Source organism: Oncorhynchus kisutch, linkage group LG21 (assembly GCF_002021735.2).
Source record: "Oncorhynchus kisutch isolate 150728-3 linkage group LG21, Okis_V2, whole genome shotgun sequence".
NCBI lineage: Eukaryota > Metazoa > Chordata > Actinopteri > Salmoniformes > Salmonidae > Oncorhynchus > Oncorhynchus kisutch.
In genome coordinates this window covers 5607846-5632949 of record NC_034194.2, presented here as the reverse complement: position 1 = coordinate 5632949, position 25104 = coordinate 5607846, and the positions used below count along the sequence as shown (strand labels likewise).

General features: G+C 41.2%; 1 protein-coding gene across 2 annotated transcripts in view; it reads left to right on the top strand.

Moving 5' to 3' along the window:
• Positions 1–2031: 2031 nt before the first annotated feature.
• The window catches only part of vtg3 (vitellogenin 3, phosvitinless), a 45574-nt gene continuing 22501 nt past the window's right edge, over positions 2032–25104 (top strand). For both annotated transcript variants that reach the window (XR_004204735.1, XM_020455451.2), the window contains exons 1-25: positions 2032–2133; positions 2223–2243; positions 2347–2498; positions 2729–2980; positions 3095–3256; positions 3398–3546; positions 4145–4295; positions 4441–4598; positions 5672–5837; positions 6230–6361; positions 6592–6810; positions 7216–7433; positions 7527–7624; positions 7747–7871; positions 7962–8063; positions 8184–8303; positions 8463–8652; positions 8764–8851; positions 9197–9382; positions 9483–9618; positions 9709–9877; positions 10220–10329; positions 10425–10520; positions 10749–10961; positions 20090–20235. Coding sequence is in view for 1 of the 2 variants with exons in the window: in XM_020455451.2 (XP_020311040.2) it covers positions 2094–2133; positions 2223–2243; positions 2347–2498; positions 2729–2980; positions 3095–3256; positions 3398–3546; positions 4145–4295; positions 4441–4598; positions 5672–5837; positions 6230–6361; positions 6592–6810; positions 7216–7433; positions 7527–7624; positions 7747–7871; positions 7962–8063; positions 8184–8303; positions 8463–8652; positions 8764–8851; positions 9197–9382; positions 9483–9618; positions 9709–9877; positions 10220–10329; positions 10425–10520; positions 10749–10961; positions 20090–20235 (3599 nt within the window). In the remaining variant the exon portion in view is untranslated. The remainder of the gene's footprint in view (positions 2134–2222; positions 2244–2346; positions 2499–2728; positions 2981–3094; positions 3257–3397; positions 3547–4144; positions 4296–4440; positions 4599–5671; positions 5838–6229; positions 6362–6591; positions 6811–7215; positions 7434–7526; positions 7625–7746; positions 7872–7961; positions 8064–8183; positions 8304–8462; positions 8653–8763; positions 8852–9196; positions 9383–9482; positions 9619–9708; positions 9878–10219; positions 10330–10424; positions 10521–10748; positions 10962–20089; positions 20236–25104) is intronic.

The following is a 25104-nucleotide window of genomic DNA, read 5'->3' as shown; positions in this document are numbered from 1 at the left end:
GAGTCTGCAATACGTACAGGTTTAAGCAGACCACCATAGTCCCTGTGGCTAAGGAAGCGAAGGTAACCTACCAAAATAATTACCGCACCATAGCACTCACGTATGTAGCCATGAAGTGCTTTGAAAGGCTAATCATGGATCATATCAATACCATTATCCCAGAAACCCCAGACCCAGCGTTCAACACCATAGGGCCCACAAAGCTAGTCACTAAGCTAAGTACCATGGAACTAAACACCTCCTTCTGCAACTGGATCCTGGACTGGCTGACGGGCCACCCCCAGGGGGTAAGGGTAGGCAACAACATGTCTGCCACGCTGATCCTCAACTGTGGGGACATCAGGGGTGTGTACCTAGTCCCCTCCTGTACTCCCTGATCACCCATGACTGCGTAGCCAAACACGACTCCAACACCATCATTAAGTTGGTAAACCTGATCACCAACAATGATGAGACAGCTTATAGGGAGGAGGGCAGAGACCTGGCAGTGTGGTGCCAGGACAACAACCTCTTCCCCAATGTGAGCAAGACAAAGGAGCTTATTGTGGACTACAGGAAAAGGCGGGCTGAACATGCCCCCATTAACATCGACAGGGATGTAGTTTCAAGTTCATTGGTGTCCACATCTCCAACAGACGATCACAGTTGAAACACACTAAGACAGTCATGAAGAGAGCACGACACCACCACCTCAGGAGACTGAAAATATTTGACATAGGTTCCCAGATCCCCAAAACCTTCTACAGCTGCAACATCGAGAGCATCCTGATCGGTTGCATCACTGCCTGGTGTGGCAACTGCTCGGCATCTGACCATAAGGCGTTACAGAGGGTAGTGCGTATGGCTCTGCTACCACACAGCAAGTGGTACCAGAGCGCCAAGTCTTGGACCAAAAGGCTCCTTAACAGCTTCTACCCCCAAGCCATAAGACTGCTTAACAATTAAACAAATGGCCACTGGACTATTTACATTGACCCCCCTCCAATTGTTTTGTACACTGCTGCTACTCAATGTTTATTATCTATGCATAGTCACTTCACCCCCACCTACATGTATAAATTACCTCGACTAACCTGTACCCCCGCACATTGACTCGGTACCGGTACACCTTGTATATAGCCTCATTATTGTTATTTAATTTAGTTACTTTTTATTTATTTTTTACTTTAGTTTATTTGGTAAATATTTTCTTAACTCTTCTTCAACTGCACTGATGGTTAAGGGCTTGTGAGTAAGCATGTAAGGTCTACACTTGTTGTATTTGGTGCATGTGACAAATAGAGTTTGATTTGATTTGATTTTGACTGTCAGTTGAGTAACTGTAGCCCGTCTGTTGCTCTGCAAAACTTGTGTCAGTCTTTTATCCTCTTTCATCAATGACCCGTTTTCGACAACTGACCTGAAATTGTCTGGATGTCCTTTGGATGGTGGACCATTCTTGATACAAAGAGGAAACTGTTGAGCTTTGAAAAACGCTGCACCTGGTATCTACCAGCATATCCTGTTCAAATGCATATTAAATATTTAGTCATACCCATCCACCCTCTGAATTGCACACAACCACAATCCATGTCTCAATTTTATCAAGGCGTAAAAAGCCTTCTCCTTGCTGTCTCCTCCCCTTCATTACACTGATTGAAGTGGAATTAATATCAATAAGGGATCATAGCTTTCACCTGGTTAGTCTATGTCATGGACATGTTGTGTACATGTTGTGTACATCCTGTGAATATATTATTTGTGCAAGCAGCACACTTTGTGCATTCAAATAAGGTCAAAGATGTTGAATTTTAAACCATTCTTTGTAATATACAATATGTGAGTTTCACAAAGCACTGATTATTAGTGTCCATTTTAGATCACTGTTTATTTTTCCTGAAATGTCCTCCTTTTCCATGTCATACTGACCACTGTCAACGTCACTGGTTACACTCGTCTGACATACCTTTGCCCCCTTGTTACTTTATGCCCCTCATTGATGCCAAAGATGTGCTGTGCAGACACTGGGTCATGTACTCGTTTAGTCATTGAGAACACAGCATTGCATATAAAAGGAAACGTTGATCTGCAGGATCCCACTCCTGGATTTCACCATGTGGGGGTTCCTTCTTTGTCACCTTGTGGCCTTGGCCGGTAAGTGTGCAGAGAAACAAACATTTGGAAATAATTTTAATTAGCTACTTATGACAATTTTTGATTATTTTTTCATTTCTTCATTTCAGCATGTGCACATATCAGTTATGGTGAGTTCTTTATCAAGTGATTTGAAATGTATCATTTAAAACTAACCCTACATTCAAATGAGCATGTTTTCATGAATAATTATAATTCAATGATGTATTGTAGAGCCTGGCTTGAACCCTAAGAAAACCTATGAGTACAGATATGAGGGAATGGTGAATATTGGGCGTGGCATGCCAAACCTTGCAGAGTCTGGTGTGAGACTTGTGTGCAAAGTCAAGATCATTGGTGTGTCTGCACAAACATTCCTTCTCCGGGTATGCATTCAATACAAATTACCAATGCAATGTACTTCATAGACCTTTACCTAATTTTTCAGAAGAGAAATATACTGCATGTGTTATTTTAAGGATCTACGTTTCTTTTGATGAACATAAAATGTGTCAATATCCTGGGAATTTAAACAAACTCCTTTGAAAAACGTTTTTTAATCGTAACTAAGCAATTAATTCTACCTGGTGATCCAATTATATTTTCTTGTTTTAAGGTTTCAAACTTGAACTTCGAGGAGTTCAATGGCATCCCAGGGAAGAATGCATTTGATACCTCACCAAAGCTTACCAAACGGATTGCTGCCGAGCTCAGCAAACCCTTCATGTTCGAGTACGCCAAGGGACGGGTTGGTGACATTCGCACCTCTGCTGAAATATCTGACACCATCGTCAATATTGTGAGAGGCATACTTGGGTTCTTCCAAGTCACAGTCAAGACCACCCAAAGAGTGTATGAGCTTGAGGAGGTAACTAAAACAGGTTTTACATAAACAATGCTTACGTTATATTGCATTTTCATCTGTAAAGAAATTGCAGAGAGCACTGTTAATGTGAGGTTTATTCTATGTATTTGTTATCAGTTCGGGATCCATGGATTGTGCCAGAGTACGTATGCCAATGAGGAGGATGCCAACTCCCAAGAATTGTCGGTCACCCAAATTGTTGACATTAATAACTGCAAAAAAAAGGCAGCCATTTACAGAGGAATGGCACTTGCTGTCGACAACAAACTTTCCAAAGAGGTTTGTCTTTCCAATCCATAGACCTATATGTGAACATGCACAATTCTATTTAAACGAGTATACAGTGCCAATACTACAGAGACCATCGAGGTAAATAGTATACTTTAACAGTCACTCACTTTCAATAATTTTTGTATCTAGAGAGGTGACTCCGTCATTTCAACAGTGAGATATGTCTACACAGTGAAACCAACAGTTGACGGAGGCCTGATCAAGAAGGCTCACGCATTGGAGCGCCAGCATTTCTCCCCATTCAACGTGAAAGGGGGGAACTCCAAACTGCAAGCCACGTATGGCAAATCTCATTGTTTTCTTTCATTTCACTATATAAAATTGGGTGTCTGAAAATGAGAACCACCTTGTAGTTGGAGGACTTGAAAGAGATGACACGGTTAGAGGCGTAATGACTAAACACCAACATACAGAATAATAGGTGAATGTGGTTTATTTGCCATGTACACACTAAGGATGCGTTTACACAGGCAGCCCAACTCTGATAATTGATGAAATCCACTAATTGTTTTTTTGACCAATAAGATCTTTTGCCAATAATTGGGCTTCCGCAGTGAAAACACAGCCTAACACTAAATTATGTGAAGGAATGTCCAGGAGGAGATGTCCAGACATGAGTTATAGGGCTGCGATTACACAGGCAGCCCAATTCAGATTTCTTGCCCGATTATTGGCAAAACAGCTGATCTAATTGGTCAAAAGAAAAAATATTGATAAAAAAGATAAGAATTTGGCTCCCTGTAAACACAGTCTTAGATGAAGTGCAGCGAAGAGGTTCACTGAGAGGTTCTCAGCCCTGGGGCTATAGTGAGGCATACTCACCAGGATGCCAAAGTTTGTATGTGTTAGGTGCTATTCTTGTTGACTCTCCTTTAGGAAAGAGCTTGTGCTGCTCAGTGTAACTGACACAGTGGTGACCCCTGCTGTTGGTCCCATGATTAGCCGAGGGAATCTAGTTTACAAGTTTGTGAAAGTGTTGGCCCAAATCCCCATTTTGATGAAGAAGTTGGATGATCCAGTGCCCAAGGTAAAGAACATGGTATCAATAATACTCAAAACTTGCTCTAAAAATGTTTTTTTCCTCACCCTGTCATGAAGATGTTTATGGCTCATGATTATTTACTGCTAACGTGATATGCCACAAACAAATGCAACCACATTGTTGTTCACAGATTGCAGACATGATCAAACGTTTGGCCCAAGCGAACATCTACCAGACGGACAGTGCAACAAGTGAGGATGTTGTTGTTCTTTTCCAACTCCTGCGTGTGACATCGCTAGAAAACCACGAGGTTCTGTGGAAACAGCTCTCAGGGAATGATGAACACAGGTGCATATTCATGTTTATTTAATTTATAATCAAATGTATATGTTTTACTGTATGTACACAATCGTTCAAAAGTTTGGGGTTACCTAGAAATGTCCTTGTTTTTTGTCCATTAAAATTACATCAAATTGATCAGAATAACAGTGTAGACATTGTTATTGTTGTAAATGACTATTGTAGCTGGAACTCTGGGATGCTGGCCTTCTAGGCAGAATTCCTTTGTCCAGTGTCTGTGTTATTTTGCCTATCTTAATCTTTTATTTTTATTGGCGAGTCTGAGATATGGCGTTTTCTTTGCAACTCTGCCTAGAAGGCCAGCATCCCGGAGTCGCCTCTTCACTGTTGACGTTGAGACTGGTGTTTTGTGGGTACTATTTAATTACGCTGCCAGTTGAGGACTTGTGAGGTCTCTGTTTCTCAAACTAGACACCGTAATATACTTGTCCTCCCGCTCAGTTGTGCACCGGGGTCTCCCACTGCTCTTTCTGTTCTAGTTAGAGACAGTTTGCTTTGTTCTGTGAAGGGGGAGGTACACAGCGTTGTACGAGATCTTCAATTTCTTGGCAATTTCTCGCATGGAATAGCCTGACAAGTTTCAGAAGAAAGGTCTTTGTTTCTGGCCATTTTGAGCCTGTAATCAAACCCACAAATGCTGATGCTCCAGATACTCAACTAGTCTAAATAAGACCAGTTTAATTGCTTCTTTAATCAGAACAACAGTTTTTAGCTATGCTAACATAATAGCAAACGGGTTCTCTAATGATCAACTAGCCTTCTAAAATGATAATGGGCCTCTGTATGCCTATGTAGATATTCCATTAAAAATCTACCGTTCCCAGCTACAATAGTCAATTACAACATGAACAATGTCTACACTGTATTTCTGATGAATTTTATGTTATTTTAATGGACCAAAAAATGTGTTTTTCAAACAAGGACATTTCTAAGTTTGAACGGTAGTGTGTGTATATATAGGCATATTTTTATATTAATTTAAACATTCTATGGTTGCCATGGTAAACATTTCTATGTTTGCTACAAAGTTTTTTTTTATTGTCATCCTTCTCTCTTGTCAGACGGTGGCTTTTGGACACGATTGTTGAAGTTGCAGATGCAAGAGTCCTCAAATTCCTGAAGAACAGATTCAATGCCGGTGATGTATCAGCCAACGAGGCTGGACAAACACTTCTGATCGCATTTAATCATGTAGCAGCAGAGACTGACTTGATGGAGATGGCCAAGGTGATTGTCTTGGTTGGAGGTGTAACATACAGTTATTTAAATTGCATATGTTTATAAGAATTGTGGTTGGGGCGTTCGTATACTTTAGTTTAACTTTACTCAGAAGTAAATATGCTGGTATTACATAGTACACATGGCATATCACTCCCACTGTCTGGCTACTGTAAAACATGGAACTGGAATCCCACCGTACTAATACACAGACTGGATTTTGGCATAATGTTGACTACATTACAGGAGGTATTATTGTTATACAGTAGAAGGACAAAGAGTACATATTCCCTACATGGGCTTATGGGCCATTTAACATTATATTTTTTACGCTAGATGACAAAATCTTGTGGTCGATGTGATGTGTTCAGAGTGATTCATAATCAATCGTCCCTCTGTAGGAGTTTCTGTCCATGCCCTTCAGTAAGTCCCACCCAATGCTGTGGAACACTGTGGTGTTGTCCTATGGATCACTGGTCTACAGGTACTGTACCTATGAGTATGGTCGGTCTTGTCCGGTGGCAGTTGTTCAGGTAATTGGCTCAATTACCATTGCATTACTTACTGGTAAAGAAACCAAATGCATAATCTATGTTCCAGTTTATTCTGGTTATATGGCAGAAGATGGTATTGTGAATGGTATGACTACTGCTTTGATAATCTTGTGTAGTTTTGCTGTTGTTCAGACTCTTTCTGAATAGATATTAGCTGCAAATCACTGCAGATTACAGAATTCAAGATGTGACACGTCCGTCTCAAACAGCCCCTGTTGGACCTGGTGATCGATGGCCTGAAGAGAAACAATGAATTGGACATGGTGCTAGCCCTGAAGGCCATTGGGAATGCAGGCCACCCCTCCAGCATTAAGACCATCAGGCGCTTCCTCCCCGGAGTGTCTGCCACTCCTGTGACCCTCCCAGCCCGTGTGCTAAGTGCAGCCGTGCAGTCTCTGAGACACCTGGCAGTCAGAGACCCCCACAGCGTTAGTAGTAGTAGCAGTACTAGTAGTAGCAGTAGTTCAGTTTATTTCATTGTGTACACATTCACAACTAAAATCTGAATTCCAGAATACGAACCAAAAAATTAAAAAGGTGATAATATTTAGGAAGTCGGTCATAGATATTGTGGTTCTGGTGTCAGAGTTAAATTGGTGTCAATAACATTTCGACCCACTCACTTTATGATATCAAGTCAATTCCCCAAATGAAAATTAATTAAAGACCCCATTGAAAAATATGCAACTGAGTATCTATTGATTTACTAAATTGACTTTATATCAGACAAAATGATGACCAGTTGACATACAGTCGGATTTTGTATTAGTCCCAGTCTAATCTCTTTGATAATATGACTTTAGCTACTGTATGTCTTACGTATGTGTTTTCAGGTCCAGGACATCACAGTGAGCCTGTTTGTGCAGAGGCACCTTCCCACTGAGATCCGCATGCTGGCATGTATGATTCTGTTTGAAACTAAGCCACCTTTGGCTTTGGTGTCTACAGTGACTGCATTCCTACTGGAAGAGGCTGACATGCATGTGGCTAGCTTTTCTTACTCTCTCATTGGGAGCATTGCCAAATCAAGCACTCCGGACAACCACTTCCTGTGAGTGTTTCTGTCAGGGCAGAGTCAAATTTGTTGTGTCAATGCTTCTGATTTTGCATTTAAACTGTGGCTGTTTTGTTATCTTTGTTAAAGCTCAACAGCCTGCAGTGTCGCTGTGAAAATCCTGGCCCCTAAATTTGGTCGTGTCAGTTACCACTACAGCAAAGCCATGCACCTAGATTGGTTTAATGGTAAGTTCAAAACACCTGTAAGCGGCATGGGTTTACTTTGAGAACATACAGTATATGAAAGGCTGAGGAAACTGTTTTCTTCGCAAAAACATTGACTGACCACATATCTCTTGAATATCCAGACGACTTCTTGATTGGTACAGCCACTGAGATCTTCATGCTGAAAAATGCTGCAAGCTACATCCCAACAGAAATAGTGACTAAAGGGAAATTCCATTTCATTGGCAAAATATTACAACTTGTGGAGGTAATCGGTAATGTTCATATTAATTGTTTTGTACTTGTTCAGTTTCATGCTGAAGTAAAACATTATTTGACTATTGTTTCTGTCATAAAGCTTGGTTTCCGTGCTGACGGAATTAAGGAACTGTTTAGACAGAACATTCAAGTTTTTAACGGCCATCTCAGCTACGTTGACTTCGAGGCCATATTCAAAGTGGTGAGTTCATGACTTTTCAAAACGCATACTGCACAGTTGCGGGCATTAAGAAAGTACCCTCAAATGTACTGTACCATCCCTTCAAACTCAACTTTGTTCTATTGAATCATCTTCTTTCAGCTGCAAGATTGGAAGACATTGCCCGGGGATAAGCCTCTTTTGTCTGCCTATACACGAATCTTTGGTCAAGAGTTCTTCTTCGCGGATTTGAACAATGACTTAATTCAGAGTGTTATCAAGGTGAGATTTCTAGTCAATCAAGTATTGCATGTTACTCAGTATAACATCATGTCCCTCTCTATCCACTCTGGGCAATAACAAAACCTCATGATACACATTTCCTGTGGTCTCAATAAGCTGTTACACACTGTGCTCTTCTGCCACGGTATCTCCATGCAGACTGTCAGTCCATCTGCAGGCAAAGAGAGCCCAGTCTGGAGTATGATTGAAAATCTTCAGAATGGGATGTCATGGCACTGGACCAAGCCCTTCCTTATGTTTGAGACCCGTTACATCCAAGCCACCTCCCTTGGTCTCCCACTGGAAATCAGCAAATATTATAACACAGTAACAACCATTACCGTCAATGGTAAACATTGAATACCAAGGCCATTTGAATTACAATGCAGAATACCATTTTTTAAATAAATGTGTATATATATACAAAATCAATAAAATGCAAACATTTTCTCTTATGTAGCTAAGGCTGCAATCAGCCCACCACTGACTGATCGCCTGGGACAACTGTTGACCTCAGATGTTTCACTAGAGACTGATGGATTTGCTGGGTAAAATATGTATTTATGTTTTGGTAGCTGGGGCAGTCAAACTTGCATATTTGTATGTTTCTTGTAAAGGATAGTGAGAAAGAGAGGTAGTGCTAGAGCAATGGGTTGCTTGCAGAACTACCAAGTAAGTGTGATCTGGAGGCACTGAGGGCAGCGGCTTACACAGCTGGACCCCTCCAGGCCTCGGCAAGTATTTATTCAATATGTTGCATCATATTATAAGAAGAACAATACTATGAGGAACCCTCCCATATCAATGGCTTCATTTTACAGAGTGTTTTCATGGCTCAATTATTGTTCAATGCTAATATAACTGATTGTGTTCTATATGTAATTTTGCTGCAGTTTCTCAAAGGACCAATTTGTCTTCCATGGGATAAACACTGACATTTTCCAGTGTGGTGCGGAACTGAAGAGTAAAACAGTACTTGCCATACCATGGGAATTCAGCATGAAAATGAACGTCAAACAAAAAACATTTGAAATTGACCTTCCTGCTTGCAAAGAGGAGACTAAACTTTTCTCAGTCAAGTATGTTTCTCACATTTCATTAGACCTGTCAAAAACAATATTTTAAGTGTCGCAATGGATAGTAACTTAACAGATGCTAGTTTTCTTTTTGTTACAATAGGTTTGACGTATATGCGGTCTCAAGGAATATTGAGGAGCCATCACGTGCTAAAATGACCCCAATGATGCCTGACTCTGTTGAGGCTAATAAGGATATAGAGCCACCTAAGCAAAGATATTTGACCTCTGGACAAAAGGTACAATCACTCTCCAAGGCAAAGATTATTACACGCAAAGTAAGAGAGATATGTGTGCACTCCTAATATGCTTTCTTTTTTGCCAAATAGATTGTAAAATTTGACATTTACCATCCACAAGTAAAGGTGTGTGCAGAGGCTAACATCTATGGGGCAGATTTCTGTGTTGAGTTTGAGGCAACGAGATCACACTACATTGATGAATACCCCCTTTACTACTTCTTGGGATACACCAACTTTGCATGTACAATTCAACCAGGTATCAGCATATACAAGTATAAAGTATGACGTAATAGGCTTTTTCTTGTACATTGTTTTGGACCGTCATTTATTGAGCCTTATTGGATGTGCAAGGAACTGGTCCACCGTTTGTGCTGTCGACCCCAGACTGTACATCAGCCCTGTGGCAGGGTTCAGTCCTTGCTTACACCTTACTTAACTGGACCTATTATATACATTCCTCTAATCTATCTTCGCCTTTCATTCTTTCACAATAAAGCACCAACATTTGAAAGGGAAATGGAATTCTACAACAATAACAAGCCTCATTAGATTTCATATGTGTGACTATTAAAATCGAATTCCTCTCTTTCATTATCAGTCCAGTCCAACAAACCTGTTGACAAGATTCACATTGAGATGAACGCCAGCCCAACCAAGTACCCAGTTAGTGTCCGCAACCTGCTTGACACCCTGCAGAAGCTTCCCAAGGTACTTGGTCATGGTTGTACTGTCATGATCTGCACACATACATTGCTAAGTTCATACAGCATGTGACCATTTCTACTCTATTTTTGTGTTTGCAGTACGCAACCAAGAGTTGCCATCACTCCACTAGTTCCTCAAGCAGCAGAACATCTCATCAAGCAAGCTTCAAAGCCAAAGAAGCTTCTGCTTCTGAGGTAGGGCTATGGCTGAAGTGTACCACTGAATACTGTTACTTTTTGTTGTGGTTGTTGTTTTAAGGGGGATATATTCATATCAATCAATATTCAAAGACAGTGTTATCACTGTCTGAATTATTTCAGACATGACGAAAGTATTATGTTTTTCACTCTGAAACCTAGTTGTGTTTACAAAACAGTGATGGCAGTATAAGGACCTTTGTGCCTTCTTGTACTCCTCCTCAGGCTTGGAATGGCAATTCTGAACCAGTGTTCACCATCAAGGTTCTGGCCATGAGTGGCAACACAAATCCAGAGGGTTACGAAGCAGCTGCTTTCTACACCCCTGCTGCCCAGATGGACAACACCCAGCTGATCGTGTCTCAGATTGGGGCGGAGGCCAACTGGAAGTTGTGCACAGATGCAAATGTGGATAAGGTCCGGCAGGAGCAGCTAAAGGTAATCAGGGTTGGGTAGGTTACCTTCTAAATGTAGTCTGTTAATAGTTAACAGTCCAAAATTGTAATCAGTAATTTAACTTTTGGATTAGCCAAACTCGGTAACGTAATCTTATTACATTGAGTTAATTTGAGATTACTTTCCCCTTAAGAGGCATTAGAAGAAGACAAAAATGTATGTTACCAATTGAACAACATCTATTGCAGGACTAATCAATGTTAAAGTTTACATAGCTGGCCATATATGGATGTTCAATTTTACTTTATGGGTTGGTTATGTAGGCTTCTTCAAACCCATCGCGTTCTACTACATATAATAATACGATTAAATTATATCTTTACATGGAAAACCAAAGTCTATCACAATTCCAGTCAGTCCAATAAATTATATACTCCATGATCTTCAAGTATACGACTTGGAAATATGGAAGTATAGATTAGCCAAATTGTTAATATTTCTTTATTTCACATTTATTTAACCAGGTAAGCCAGTTGAGAACAAGTTCTCATTTGCAAATGCAACCTGGCCAAGATAAAGCAAAGCAGTGCGACAAAAACAACAACACAGAGTTACATATAAACAAACGTACAGTCAATAACACAATAGAAAAATATATGTATACATGTGCAAATGTAGAAGAGTAGGAAGATAGGGTAATAAATAGGCCATTGAGGCTAAATAATTACAATTTAGCATTAACACTGGAGTGATCGATGTGCAGATGATGATGTGCAAGTAGAGATACAGGGGTGCAAAAGAGCAAGAGGTTAAATAACAATATGGGGATGAGGTAGTTGGGTGTGCTATTTACAGATTGGCTGTGTACAGGTACAGTGATCGGTAAGCTGCTCTGACAGCCGATGCTTAAAGTTAGAGAGGGGGATATAAGACTCCAGCTTCACTGATTTTTGCAATTCGTTCCAGTCATTGGCAGCAGAGAACTGGAAGGAAAGGCTGCCAAAGTAAGTGTTGGCTTTGGGGATGACCAGTGAGAGTGAGTGAGTGAGTGAGATAACAGTGAGAGACTTGTTTCTGGAAAGGTTTTACCTGAGCATCACCCCAAAACTTCTTAGCTATCCCTACTCTGTTGTTAATTATTTTGTGGTCATGGTGGGCTCATTGAGTCGAGTTGAAAAATAAATGCTGCGCTCATGGAATTGCAGGCTTTGAGCGCTACTGAAAAGTGCTATTTACATGTGAATAATTAATGCCATGTGCTGCATTTGCAAAAGGCCTATTATTTACCTTTTTGTTGGTGAACCTTTGATATCTTGATAATATGCAGCTGTTTAAAGGACAAATCCACAGATGAAGCAATAACAAAACTGTTTCCCCGCCTCTGTTTTGGTAAAAAGCTGACGGAGGGGCCTTGAGAAATATAACCACTCTCAGATTAATAGACAGAGCTATGGATGCAAGGGCTGACCATCCATGATATCACAATTATTGTTTTTAGCATCTTATAAGTCTATACAGAATCCAAGATGGCGTACCAGTCAGGCATCTTTTTTCTTCGTCTTGTCGTGTCCCATGTGTATACATATACTGTATATATACAGTATACGTATATTTAAATATTTTTTCTTCAAATATATTTTTGATATTTTTCTTAAACCCAACTTCAACATACTCTCCTGCAACCCGCCTCACCCATAGTGGTATGGATCTGCTATTTTCCCTAATTGAGAACCAGAACCCCACACAGAAGCTAGCCAGCTCCTAGCTAGTAGTCAGCTAGCCACTGCTAGCAGTCATCAGCTAACCTTTAGCCCGGACAACTCCTGCCAGTCTGCACAGCACGATTCAACCCAGAGCTTATCTGACTTTTTCTCCATATCCCCGGATTCCTACCACAAGCTCTGAACCTCTTAACCTGGATAATTCCCGCTAGCTAGCTGCTATCCGATTGGCTTCTCCTGGAAAACGTCTCTGTCCCGAAGCAAGCACCAATTAGCCTGGAGCTCGCCTATGCTAGGCCCATCTCCCGGCGAGCTGAACAATTCCATCAGCCACTCCTTGGGCTACAATACCTATTTTTGCCAATTGGCCTGGACCCCAATTTATTGCCGATGCGGAGCCCCGCCAATCCATCACAACTGAACTACTGACGTAATCCGCCTGAGGGGATTTTTCAACAGGTTCCTCCGTCACGACGTCCCTGAATTTTCCATCTGCTAGCCATGGCCCGCTAGCTGTCTAGAGCATACCAGACTGTTAGCTGAAGAGGTCCTATTTTGCCAATTGGCCTGGACCCTTCTACTACATCGACCCCTGCTGATCCATCACGACTGGTCTGCCAACGTAACCGCACGAGCAGGCCCATCTGCTAGCCTGCCTGCCCATGCCCGCTAGCTGTCTGAATAGCTGTGTCTCCAGCCCGCCCAGCTACTCACTGGACCCCATGATCACTTGGCTACGCATGCCTCTCCCTAATGTCAAAATGCCTTGTCCATTGCTGTTTTGGTTAGTGATCATTGTCTTATTTCACTGTCGAGCCTCCAGCCCTGCTCAATATGCCTCAGCTAACCTTCTTGTCCCACCTTCCACACATGCGGTGACCACAGCTGGTTAAATTGATGTCTCTAGAGACAATACCTCTCTCATCATCACTCAATGCCTAGGTTTACCTCCACTGTACTCACATCCTACCATACCTTTGTCTGTAAATTATGCATTGAATCTATTCTACCGCACCCAGAAACCTGCTCCTTTTACTCTCTGTTCCAAATGTACTAGACGACCAGTTCTTATAGCCTTCAGCCGTACCCTTATCCTACTCCTCCTCTGCTCCTCTAGTGATGTAGAGGTTAATCCAGTGCCTATCTCCACTCCCATTCCCCTGGCGATCTCATTTGTTGACTTCTGTAACCGTAAAAAGCCTTTGTTTCATGCATGTTAACATGTATGTTAAGCCTCCACCCTAAGATTGTTTTATTCACTGCTGTAACACACTCTGCCAACCCGGATGTCCTAGTCGTGTCTGAATCCTGGCTTAGGAAGTCCACCAAAAACCTTGAAATTTCCATCCCTAGCTATAACATTTTCCGACAAGATAGAACTGCCAAAGGGGGCGGTGTTGCAATCTACTGCAGAGATAGGCTGCAGAGCTCTGTCTTATTATCCAGGTCAAAATCTACCTTTCCAGAAACAAGTCTCTCACCGTTGCCGCTTGCTATAGACCACCTTCTGCCCCCAACTGTGCCCTGGTCACCATATGTGAATTGATTGCCCTCCTCTATCTTCAGAGCTTGTGCTGTTAGGTGACCTAAACTGGGACATGCTTAACACCCCGACCATCCTACAATCTAAGCATGATGCTCTCAATCTCACACAAATTATCAATGAACCTACCAGGTACAACCCCAAATCCGTAAACACAGGCACCTTCATAGATATCATCCTAACCAACCAACCCTCCAAATTCACCTCTGCTGTCTTCAACCAATGTGTCTGCATGCAAACAACCACCCCTCATCGCTGTCAAACGCTCCCTGAAACACTTCAGCGAGCACGCCTTTCTATTCGACCTGGCCCGGGTATCCTAGAAGGATATTGACCTCATTCTGTCAGTAGAAGAAGCCTGGTAATTATTTAAAGGTGCTTTCCTCACAATCTTAAATAAGTACGCTTCATTCCCCAAAAAATTGAACCAGGAACAGATATAGCCCATGGTTCACTCCAGACCTGTCTGCCTTTGACCAGAACAAAAACATCCTTTGGCATACTGCATTAGCATCGAATAGCCCCCGCAACTTTTAAGGGAGGTCAGGAACCAATATAAACACGCAGTTAGTAAAGGAAAGAATGGCTTTTTCAAACAGAAATTTGCATCCTGCAGCACAAACTCCAAAAAAGTTCTGGGACACTGTAAAGTCCATGGAGAATAAGAGCACCTCCTCCCAGCTGCCCACTGCACTGAAGATAGGAAACACTGTCACCACTGATAAATCCACGATAATTGAACATTTCAAGAAGCATTTTTCTACGGCTGGCCATGCTTTCCACCTGGCTACCCCTACCCTGGTCAACTGCCCTGCACACCCCACAGAAACTTGCCCAAGCCTACCCCATTTCTCCTTCACCCAAATCCAGATAGCTGATGTTCTGATGACTCTTACAAATCAGCAGGGCTAGACAATCTGGACCCTCTCTTTCTAAAATTATCAGCCAAAAACATTGCAACCCCATTGCAACCCCTTTGCAACCCCCAACCCCAAGATCAAAAACAATGCAACCCCCAACCCCAAGATCCCCAAAGATAAGAAAGCGGGAGACACTCTAGACCCAGTCTAGACCCAAACTGCTACCAACCTATATCTATCCTACCCTGCCTTTCTAAGGTCTTCGAAAGCGAAGTTAACAAACAGATCACCGACTATTTCGAATCCAACCATACATTCTCCGCTATGTAATCTGACTTCCGAGCTGGTCATGGGTGCACCTCATCCATGCTCCAGGTCCTAAACGATATCACAATCACCATCAATACAAGACAGTACTGTGCAATTGTCTTCATTGACCTTGCCAAGGCTTTCGACTCTGTCAATCACCACATCCTTATCGGCATCTTGGTTTCTCAAATGACTGCCTCGCCTGGCTCACCAACTACTAGGTCGGACCTCTGGCATTCTCTATGGGGGTGCCACAGGGTTCCATTCTCGGGCCGACTCTTTTCTCTGTATACATCAATGATGTCTCTCTTGCTGCTGGTGATTCTATGATCCCACCTCTACACAGACGATACCATTCTGTGTACTTCTGGCCCTTCTTTGGACACTGTGTTAAAACTTCTTGTGGATCATTGGGACGCTACCGTCCCACCTGGCCAGCATCCTGTGAAATTCTAGAGCGCAAAATTCAAATTACAAAAATTCTAATATTAAACATTCATGAAAATACAAGTGTCAGTTAAAAGCTTAACTTCTTGTTAATCCAGCCGCTTTGTCAGATTTCAAAAAGGCTTTACGGCACCATGCGATTATCTGAGGACAGCGCACCGCACACAAAAGCATTACACTCATTTTCCAACCGAGCAGAGTAGTCAAGAAAGTCAGAAATAGGGATAAAATTTATAATTTACCTTTGAAGATCTTCATCTGGTTGCAATCACAAGGGTCCCAGCTGCATAACAAATGGTCATTTTGTTTGATAAATTCCTTCTTTATTTCCCCAAAAAGTCTGTTCCATTGGCGCGCTTGACTCCGTAATCCACTGGTTTCGCTCATTAACCTTGTGTGACTAGGAGGCAGTATTTTCATTTTTGGAAAAATAACATTCCCGTAGTAAACGGGATATTTTGTCAGGACAAGATGCTAGAATATGCATATAATTGACAGCTTAGGATAGAAAACACTCTAAAGTTTCCAAAACTGTAAAAATATGGTCTGTGAGTATAACAGAACTATATTGCAGGCGAAAGTCTGAGAAAAATCTAATTCGGAAGTGACTCATCTTTTGAAAGCTCTGCGTTCCAATTCGTCCCTATTGAGCAGTGAATGGGCTATCAACCAGATTACTTTTTCTCCGTATTCCCCAAGGTGTCTCCAGCATTGTGACGTAGTTTTACACATTTATGTTGAAGAATAACCGTAACCGGCTACATTGCGCAACTGGTCACCTGATGGCTCCAAGAGTGATTCTCGCATAAAATATAGAGGTAGCCATTATTCCAATCGGTCCTACTGAAAAACCAATTGTCCCGCTGGATATATTATCGAATAGATCTTTGAAAAAGACCTTGAGGATTGATTATAAACAATGTTTGCCATGTTTCTGTCGATATTATGGAGCTAATTTGGAATATTTTTCTGCGTTTTCGTGACTGCAATTTCCGGGCGATTTCTCAGCCTAACGTGAAGAACAAACGGAGCTATTTCGCCGACAAAAATAATATTTTTGGAAAAAAGGAACATTGGCTATCTAACTGGGAGTCTCGTGAGTGAAAACATCCGAAGCTCATCAAAGGTAAACTATTTAATTTGATTGCTTTTTTGATTTCCGTGACCAAGTTACCTGCTGCTAGCTGGACAAAATGCTATGCTAGGCTATCGATAAACTTACACAAATGCTTGTCTAGCTTTGGCTGAAAAGCATATTTTGAAAATCTGAGATGACAGGGTGATTAACAAAAGGCTAAGCTGTGTCTCAATATATTTCACTTGTGATTTTCATGAATACGAATATTTTCTTGGAATATTTATGTCCGTTGCGTTATGCTAATTAGTGTCAGTCGATGATTACGTTCCCGCACCCGGGATGGGGAGTTAATAGGGGTTAAAAATGCATACAAATGAATCCCAAACGTTACCAATAAACTTCTTCCAAAAATATCAAACAATGTTCCTAATCAATCCTCAGGTACCCTATTATGTAAATAAACAATAAACTTAAGACAGAGAATAACATTACCGGAGATAAATAACAAAGTGCATGCCCTCACTGGAACGCGCAACAAACAAGACAGCCAAAATGGGAGCCACTTAGAAAAACTACAAATTCTATCTCATTTTTCTAAAGACTGTTGACATCTAGTGGAAGCCCTAGGAACTGCAATCTGGGAGGTGTTCCATTTATATTCCCATTCCCAGCCATTATAATCAGTGGTGAGCTGAAAAACTATTTCTGGATAGATTGTCCTCGGGTTTTTGCCTGCCATATCAGTTCTGTTATACTCACAGACATTATTTTATCGGTTTTGGAAACTGTGGAGGGTTTTCTATCCAATACTACCAATTAGTTGCATATCATAGCATCTGGGCCTGAGTAAGAGGCAGTTTACTTTGGGCACCTCATTCATCCAAACCTCCTAATACTGCCCCCTAGCCCGAATAAGTTAACTAACCTTCAGATGAGCTTCAATGCCATACAACTTTCCTTCCATGGCCTCCAACTGCTCTTATATGCAGTTAAAACTAAATGCATGCTTTTCAACCGATCACTACCAGCACCTGCCCGCCCGTCCTGCATCACTACTCTCGTCGGTTCTGAGTTAGCATATGTGGACATCTACAAATGCCTACGTGTCTGGTTAGAGTGTAAACTCTCCTTCCAGACTCACATTAAGCATCTCCAATCCAAAATTAAATGTAGAATCGGCTTCCTATTTCGCAAAACAAAGACTCCTTCACTCATGCTGCCAAACATACCCTCGTAAAACTGACTATCCTACCGATCCTTGACTTCGGCGATGTCATTTACAAAATAGCCTCCAACACTCTACTCAGCAAATTGGTTGCAGTCTATCAGAGTGCCATCCGTTTTGTCACCAAAGCCCCATACACTACCCAGCACTGCAACCTCTATGCTCTCGTTGGCTGGCCCTCGCTTTATATTCATCGCCAAACCCACTGGCTCCAGGTCATCTATAAGTCTTTGCTAGGTAAAAACCCATCTTATCTCAGCTCACTGGTCACCATAGTAGCACCCACCCTTGGTACGTGATCCAGCAGGTATATTTCACTGGTCACCCCCAAAGCCACTTTCCTACTTTGGCCGCCTTTCCTTCCAGTTCTCTGCTGCCAGTGACTGGAACGAACTGCAAAAATCACTGAAGCTGGAGACCCATATCTCCCTCACTAGCTTTAAGCAGCAGCTGTCAGAGCAGCTCACAGATCACTGCACCTGTACATAGCCCATCTGTAAATAGCCCATCCAACTACCTCATCCCCATACTGTTATTTCTTTTTTTTTGCTCATTTGCACCCCAGTATCTCTACTTGCTCATTCATCTTCTGCACATCTATCACTCCAGTGTTTAATTGCTAAATTGTAATTATTTCAACGCTATGGCCTATTTATTGCTGTACCTCCCTTATCTTACCTCATTTGCACACACTGTTTATTGACTTTTTTCTCTATTGTGTTATTGACTGCATGTTTTATTCCATGTGTAACTCTGTGTTGTTGTTTGTATCGCACTGCTTTGCTTTATCTTGGCCAGGTCGCAGTTGTAAATAAGAACTTGTTCTCAACTAGCCTACCTGGTTAAAAAAAGGTGAAATAAAAATATATACAGTGGGAGGGAGTTATATCCCCACTGTATATATACCTTGTTTGTTTACATTTACAATGTTTACAAACAATGGAGAAAAACAAGCTTATATTTTGGTTTCTTATGGAGTGTGACAGTTAAACTAAGCTCATGAGGCATTTAAAAGTTTTATTAATCAAGAATCAATGGATTTATTAGTCCAAAAATGGATGTAGCAAATATATATTGCCCCTTTAAGTCTATCAAAAGTGTGTGAATTTGAGCATGTGGCCATTAGGCCTATGTATTTTCTTTTCTTATCAGCATGATTTATATTGAGCAATAAAACACGCATCAATGCGCTATGTAGATATTAATAATAATTGATATCCGTTTTGCCATAGACTACAAAACTGTTGTTATCCTTACCTCCAAGCATTTGTTCAAGTTGGATAATCTTTGTATGCCAGCAGTAGTCACACCATTGGATACATATCTTGGACTGTAGACTATACAGTGCCTTGCTCCTACATGGTGTAACAATACATCATGTAGATATACTGTATAAGCCTATTCCTGCTCTTTTCCCACGATCCATTCCCACATCCAACACATTTGGTGTGTCATCATAGTGGTCTCTGGCTTGTGGTCAGACACTCAGGTGGAACAAACTTACATTTGAGCATTTTTTCAATGCTGATTTGAATGTCATTTAAAAACAGAGAGTTGCCAAATATGTTTTTGCAAACATCCTTTCTGAATTTAAAAGTAATCCTCGAAGTAATCTAGTTTTTCAAAAGTGTCTGTAATATGATTAAAACATTTTTGCTGGTAACGTAACAGATCACAGTTACCAATTTGTGTAATCCCTTACATGTTACTTATTACATGTAATCTGTTTACCCCCCCAACCCTGAAGGTAATAGGCAGTACACTAAGAAAAGAAGGTACTAACTAGAACCTAAAAAGGTTCTTCGGCTGTCCCCATATGAGATCCAAAAGTGTTCTCGTATCAGGAGAGGGGCAGAACCCTTTTCAAACCTTTTTTTCTAAATAGTGTAGATACAAGGTGGGAAGAGATATCTCTCAATAGGGATTGGAGAAACAAGACATGTTATTCAATGTGATGGCTTCATAAGTGTTCTCCTTTTCATGTTAGATGCACCTTAGATGGGGAGCTGAGTGTCAGTCATATGAGATGTCAATGAAAACTGCCACTGCACATCTGCCTGGGTCCAGACCCACTCTGAAGGCCAAGATTCACTGGAAGACTGTTCCAGGGTATATGATAGAGCTTGGAAAAAGGTGAGACAAGCACACATTCAGTACACTGAAAACTATATTCAGTTTCCCAATCCTACTGCAATCAGAGTAATGTATTAGCAGGTCGTGTGACTATTCACATTGTATATAAATGCTATTGGTTATTTTATGCTGATGACACTGTGATGTACTGACTCCTCTGTGAACCAACTATAGCCGATCTACAGACTGCATGTAATGTCATACAAAAAGCACCCATTCCTGTCGATAGGAATAACACCAATTTTGTCTCCCATTGTGTAAAGACACTCACTATCAAAAAACAATTAACACTCACAACATAAAACTCTAGAGTATTTAAATTGTACAAAATGTCACCAAATTACTCATTCAAACTGTACCAACTATGATATATTATTTATATATACAGTAACAGTCAAAGGTTTGGACACACCTACTCATTCAAGGGTTTTTCGTTATTTGTACTATTTTCTACATTGTAGTGTTAAACAAATCAAAATACATTTTATATTTGAGATTCTTCAAATAGAAACACTTTGCCTTGATGACAGCTTTGCATTTTGGCCTTGGTCTGGAAGGTGACCAAGAACGTGATGGTCACACTGACAAAGCTCTTAAGTTCCTCTGTGGAGATGGGATAACCTTCCAGAAGAACAACCATCTCTGCAGCACTCCGCCAATCAGGCCTTTATGGTAGTGTGGCCAGACGGAAGCCACTCCTCAGTAAAAGTCACGACAGCCCGCTTCGTTTGCCAAAAAGGCACCTGAAGGACTCTCAGACCATGAGAAACAAGATTCTCTGGTCTGATGAAAACAAGATTGAACTCTTTGGCCTGAAAGCCAAGCATCACATCTGGAGGAAACCTGGCACCATCCCTACGGTGAAAGCAAGGTGGTGGCAGCATCCTGCTGTGTGGATGTTTTTTAGCAACAGGAACTGGGAGACTAGTCAGGATCCAGGCAAAGATGAACGGAGCAAAGTACAGAATGATCCTTGATGAAAACCTGCTCCAAACTACACAGGACCTCCGACTGGACCCTGAAAGGTTCAGAGCAAAGGTTCACCTTCCAACAGGACAACGACCCAAAGCATACAGCCAAGACAACACAGGAGTGGCTTTGGGACAAGTCTCTCAATGTCCTTGAGTGGCCCAGCCAGAGCCTGGACTTGAACTCGATCAATCATCTCTGTAGAGACCTTAAAATACCTGTGCAGCAACGCTCCCCATCCAATCTGACAGAATTTAGCCAAGAAGACTCAAAGCTGTAATCGCTGCCAAAGGTGCTTCAACAAAGTACTGAATAAAGGATTGGTCTGAATACTTAGTATGTAAATGTGATATTTCTGTTTTTAATACATTTTCACAAAATATATTTTTTCCTTTGTCATTATGGGGTATTGTGTGTAGCTAGATGAGGAAAAACAATTTAATCAATTTTAGAATAAAGCTGTAATGTAATAAATTGTGAAAAAATGCAAGGTTTATGAATACTTTCTGAATTTTTCCAACTCGTTTAGTAGCCAACTATCACATACTACAGAGCTGGCCCAAAATTCACAACGACTTCTGTTCAAACCATAATAAAAATGTAAAACACGTAGTTACGTTCTAGCTGCGGGTCCAGTTCTGATGTTATGTGTAGGGTTAGCATGAGGCGACCCCGAATCCCAAGTTTCGGCTCAATAGGTCATTTGGTGCCCGAGCAACGGGGTCCTTGAATGAGCAATCGGACAGAAACGTTGGGGTCCGTCTATATGGGCCGAGGCGGTCGCAATGCACCTAGTCTTGCGTCTCTGAGACTTTTCTAAATGTCGTCATTTTCGTAATGGTCAAAATGAATTGAAGTCATTGCAAATGTACGAGGCTGTTTCTCGGTCCGAGAACCTTCTAGAGCCAAGTAACTCACCACGCACTATCGACCTGAGGTCTAGAACAGGTTTCTAAAGTTTCAGAACTCTAGGTCTGACGGTTCTTTTTTAGATCGAACAAAGCAAACTATTGCAGGCACTGTCTGTGTCTACGCACCCCAATATGTCCCTCCTTCCAAGCTGTGTGTGTGTGTGATTTAGTTTTTCTTTGAAATTTTGTGGGAAAAATGACTGATTTACAGTTCATGGGGGTTGCCTAATCACACATATGAAGTTTTGGAAAGATCTGACTTTTTTTAACCCTTCGAAACAGCCCCTGTGACACCAATTATGGCACTTCCGGTTGGCACAGGAAGCTATAAGTAAACACATATCCTCATTGGGGTATGCCTTTACAGAATCCTGAGTTTTAAGTGTTTACGTTAAGAACTGACTGATTTACACAGGGTTGAATTCACTATTTATTACAAACTGCTGGTTGGGTATGGAAAAACACATTTAGGGAATCTACACAGGTAGACCTCATAGTGTCCTGATGGACTGTCATTGAAGACAGGTTCATAAGGCATTCATAACCCACATAGGCTTCAGGTTGACTTTTGAGGAGCAGGCAATGTATTCCTATGGGGAGAGATGTCATTGTAATCTGTGAGATCAAAAAACCCTGATTTACTGTTAAGGGTTAATGCCACACGGTCAAGGTTAGGCTTGCACAGATCGGGAGGACCTCAGGATCGTACCTGGGGTCGAATTGTGCTTCTCACCCTAACGGTTCTCTCACTGTCACCCAAAAGCAAATGACATTTAGGGCCAGGCTTCATTTTGGGCCTACTTTTTTTTGCGGTCGCTGCACTCAGAGCGAGCTACGGTCAAGCGGGGCATCTCGTTGAACTCGGCACGGCCTAGAGAATATGGAAATGCCATTGCAGGCTCTGTGTGTCTTTAAGCACCACACTTTGTCACTCCATGCTTGCTGTGTGTGTGAGAGCTTTTCTTTGATATCTGTTTGGAGAAATGACTGACTTACAGTTCATGGGGGTTGCCTAATCACACACATGAAGTTGCACTTCCGGTTTACACAGGAAGCTGAAAGTGAACACATATCCTCCTTGGGGTAGGCAATTATAGAATTTTGAGTTTTAAGTCTTTATGTTAAGATCTGACTTATTTACGGAGTGTTTAGTGAGTGTGTGTTATTTCAGAAAATCACAGAAAATCACAGAAATCTCGCAGAGCTCCGAAGCACACTTTAAAAAGATTCGTATGAACACGCTGCAACTGGATCTGTAACTGTTTAAAAATCACCAATTTGACATTGAATGATTTCTCTTAAATGACGATAGATAAATGGCTGGTTCTTTTTTTATTGACACCGGAGGCTCCTTGACTTTGACGTGAAGCGAAAAAATTATTGCTCTATTTTCATTTTGGACCTTTAATCCCAGAAAAATGGCCATAACTCAAAAACCGTTGAGGCCTAGACGCCATCTTGTTCGGAGCCAACTGCCCATTATGCCAAACCTACGCTCACCAAGTTTCGTCTTCAAAGTCTTTTCCGTTTTGGAGATAAGGCCACGTCGTGATTCGTGATGTTTTGTACATTTGCAATATGATTCCATTCGCCCTCTTGTGGGATTTATCGGGACAGCGGAAAAATGACCAAAATTGGATTATTTTATAAAACGGAAACAGAATGTCAGAGAGAGTTCGTTTGATGACTTCAAGGTAGATCCGGCCCTGCCGCATGGCCCCGACGCCGTCCGCGAATTTTACAAACGTATTTGGACGTCTGGTAAGGGACCGTACATTTGCAATATGGACTTTCTCACTAACCATATGGCGAATGTCAAAATGTTCCCTTAAGGTATGTTATGGACAAATTATATTTTACTTCAGTTATCTTCTTTTTTTGTCCTTCATTTACCCATATCCGCTTCCATCTATCACTGAACACCTTCCAGTTTCTATTTGCCATACATTTTTCAACTGTGTTGTGATGTTTCACTAAAGATCTGAACCTTTCTATTCTTATAGTTTTTAAAAATGATATTTTTTTTGGTGCTATTTTTGCAATTTTTTGCAATTATATTATTGATTGTGTTGTGACTTTACTTTCATTAATCTGAAGACTGTTATTTATCTAATCAACCTAAATATGTTTTATTGTTACTGATTAAGTGAATGATGTGACAATTAACTCATTAGGATCTGGGGAACCATGAGAGCGGTTCTTTATAGAGTTATCATCTCACAAATTAAACTCTAAAGGTCATTAACTATTACATTCATAAACAGTCAACTTATTAAATCATAACCTCGTATCATATCATAATTCAGAACAGTCGTAACCACCTTGCATCTGCAAAAACCCGAGCCTTACTTATGATTTAGTACAACACAAATTGGAATAAATATTTATTTACTAGCTAACTAGTAAACAGACAGAGACACTTCACGTTGTTACATTTAGAAACTACTCTCAATTATAGCACTCCTGTACTTTGCACACAAACCGCCGCGCACTTGGAGTAAGAAATCATTAATTTATTTACGTGAAATGACATATCTGTTGGAACCGGGACACATTGGAAAGGGGATTGGGCCTTTTCGTGGCATGCTTGTAAGGCTCTGATTGTCCAAAATGGTTCCGACAAGTCCTGAACAGAACTACAGAGTTAATTGTACTTCCATTTGCTCTGGAAGATGCTTCTTTGAAGATATGCTAGCCGGTCATGTCAATGGTTCCCAGTGGGGTGATGAGAGTAGCGTACTACGATGGTTTAAAAAGAGTAGTAGAATAGTCCCACTTAAGTTCACTTTTCCAGATACTTTACTTAGGACAGCTAATCAGCTGTACCAGTGATTGTCCGAGAGGTGACATTATCGTCTCTACCTCATGTTGAGATTCAGAGTTCAAACCACCACATGAGCTGCAGCTCTACGTCTATCTGGTCTGATATGTTAATTTCGTTACCCATCATTTATGCAGTTTGTTCGAGAGGGGCGGTTCCGTCAGACTG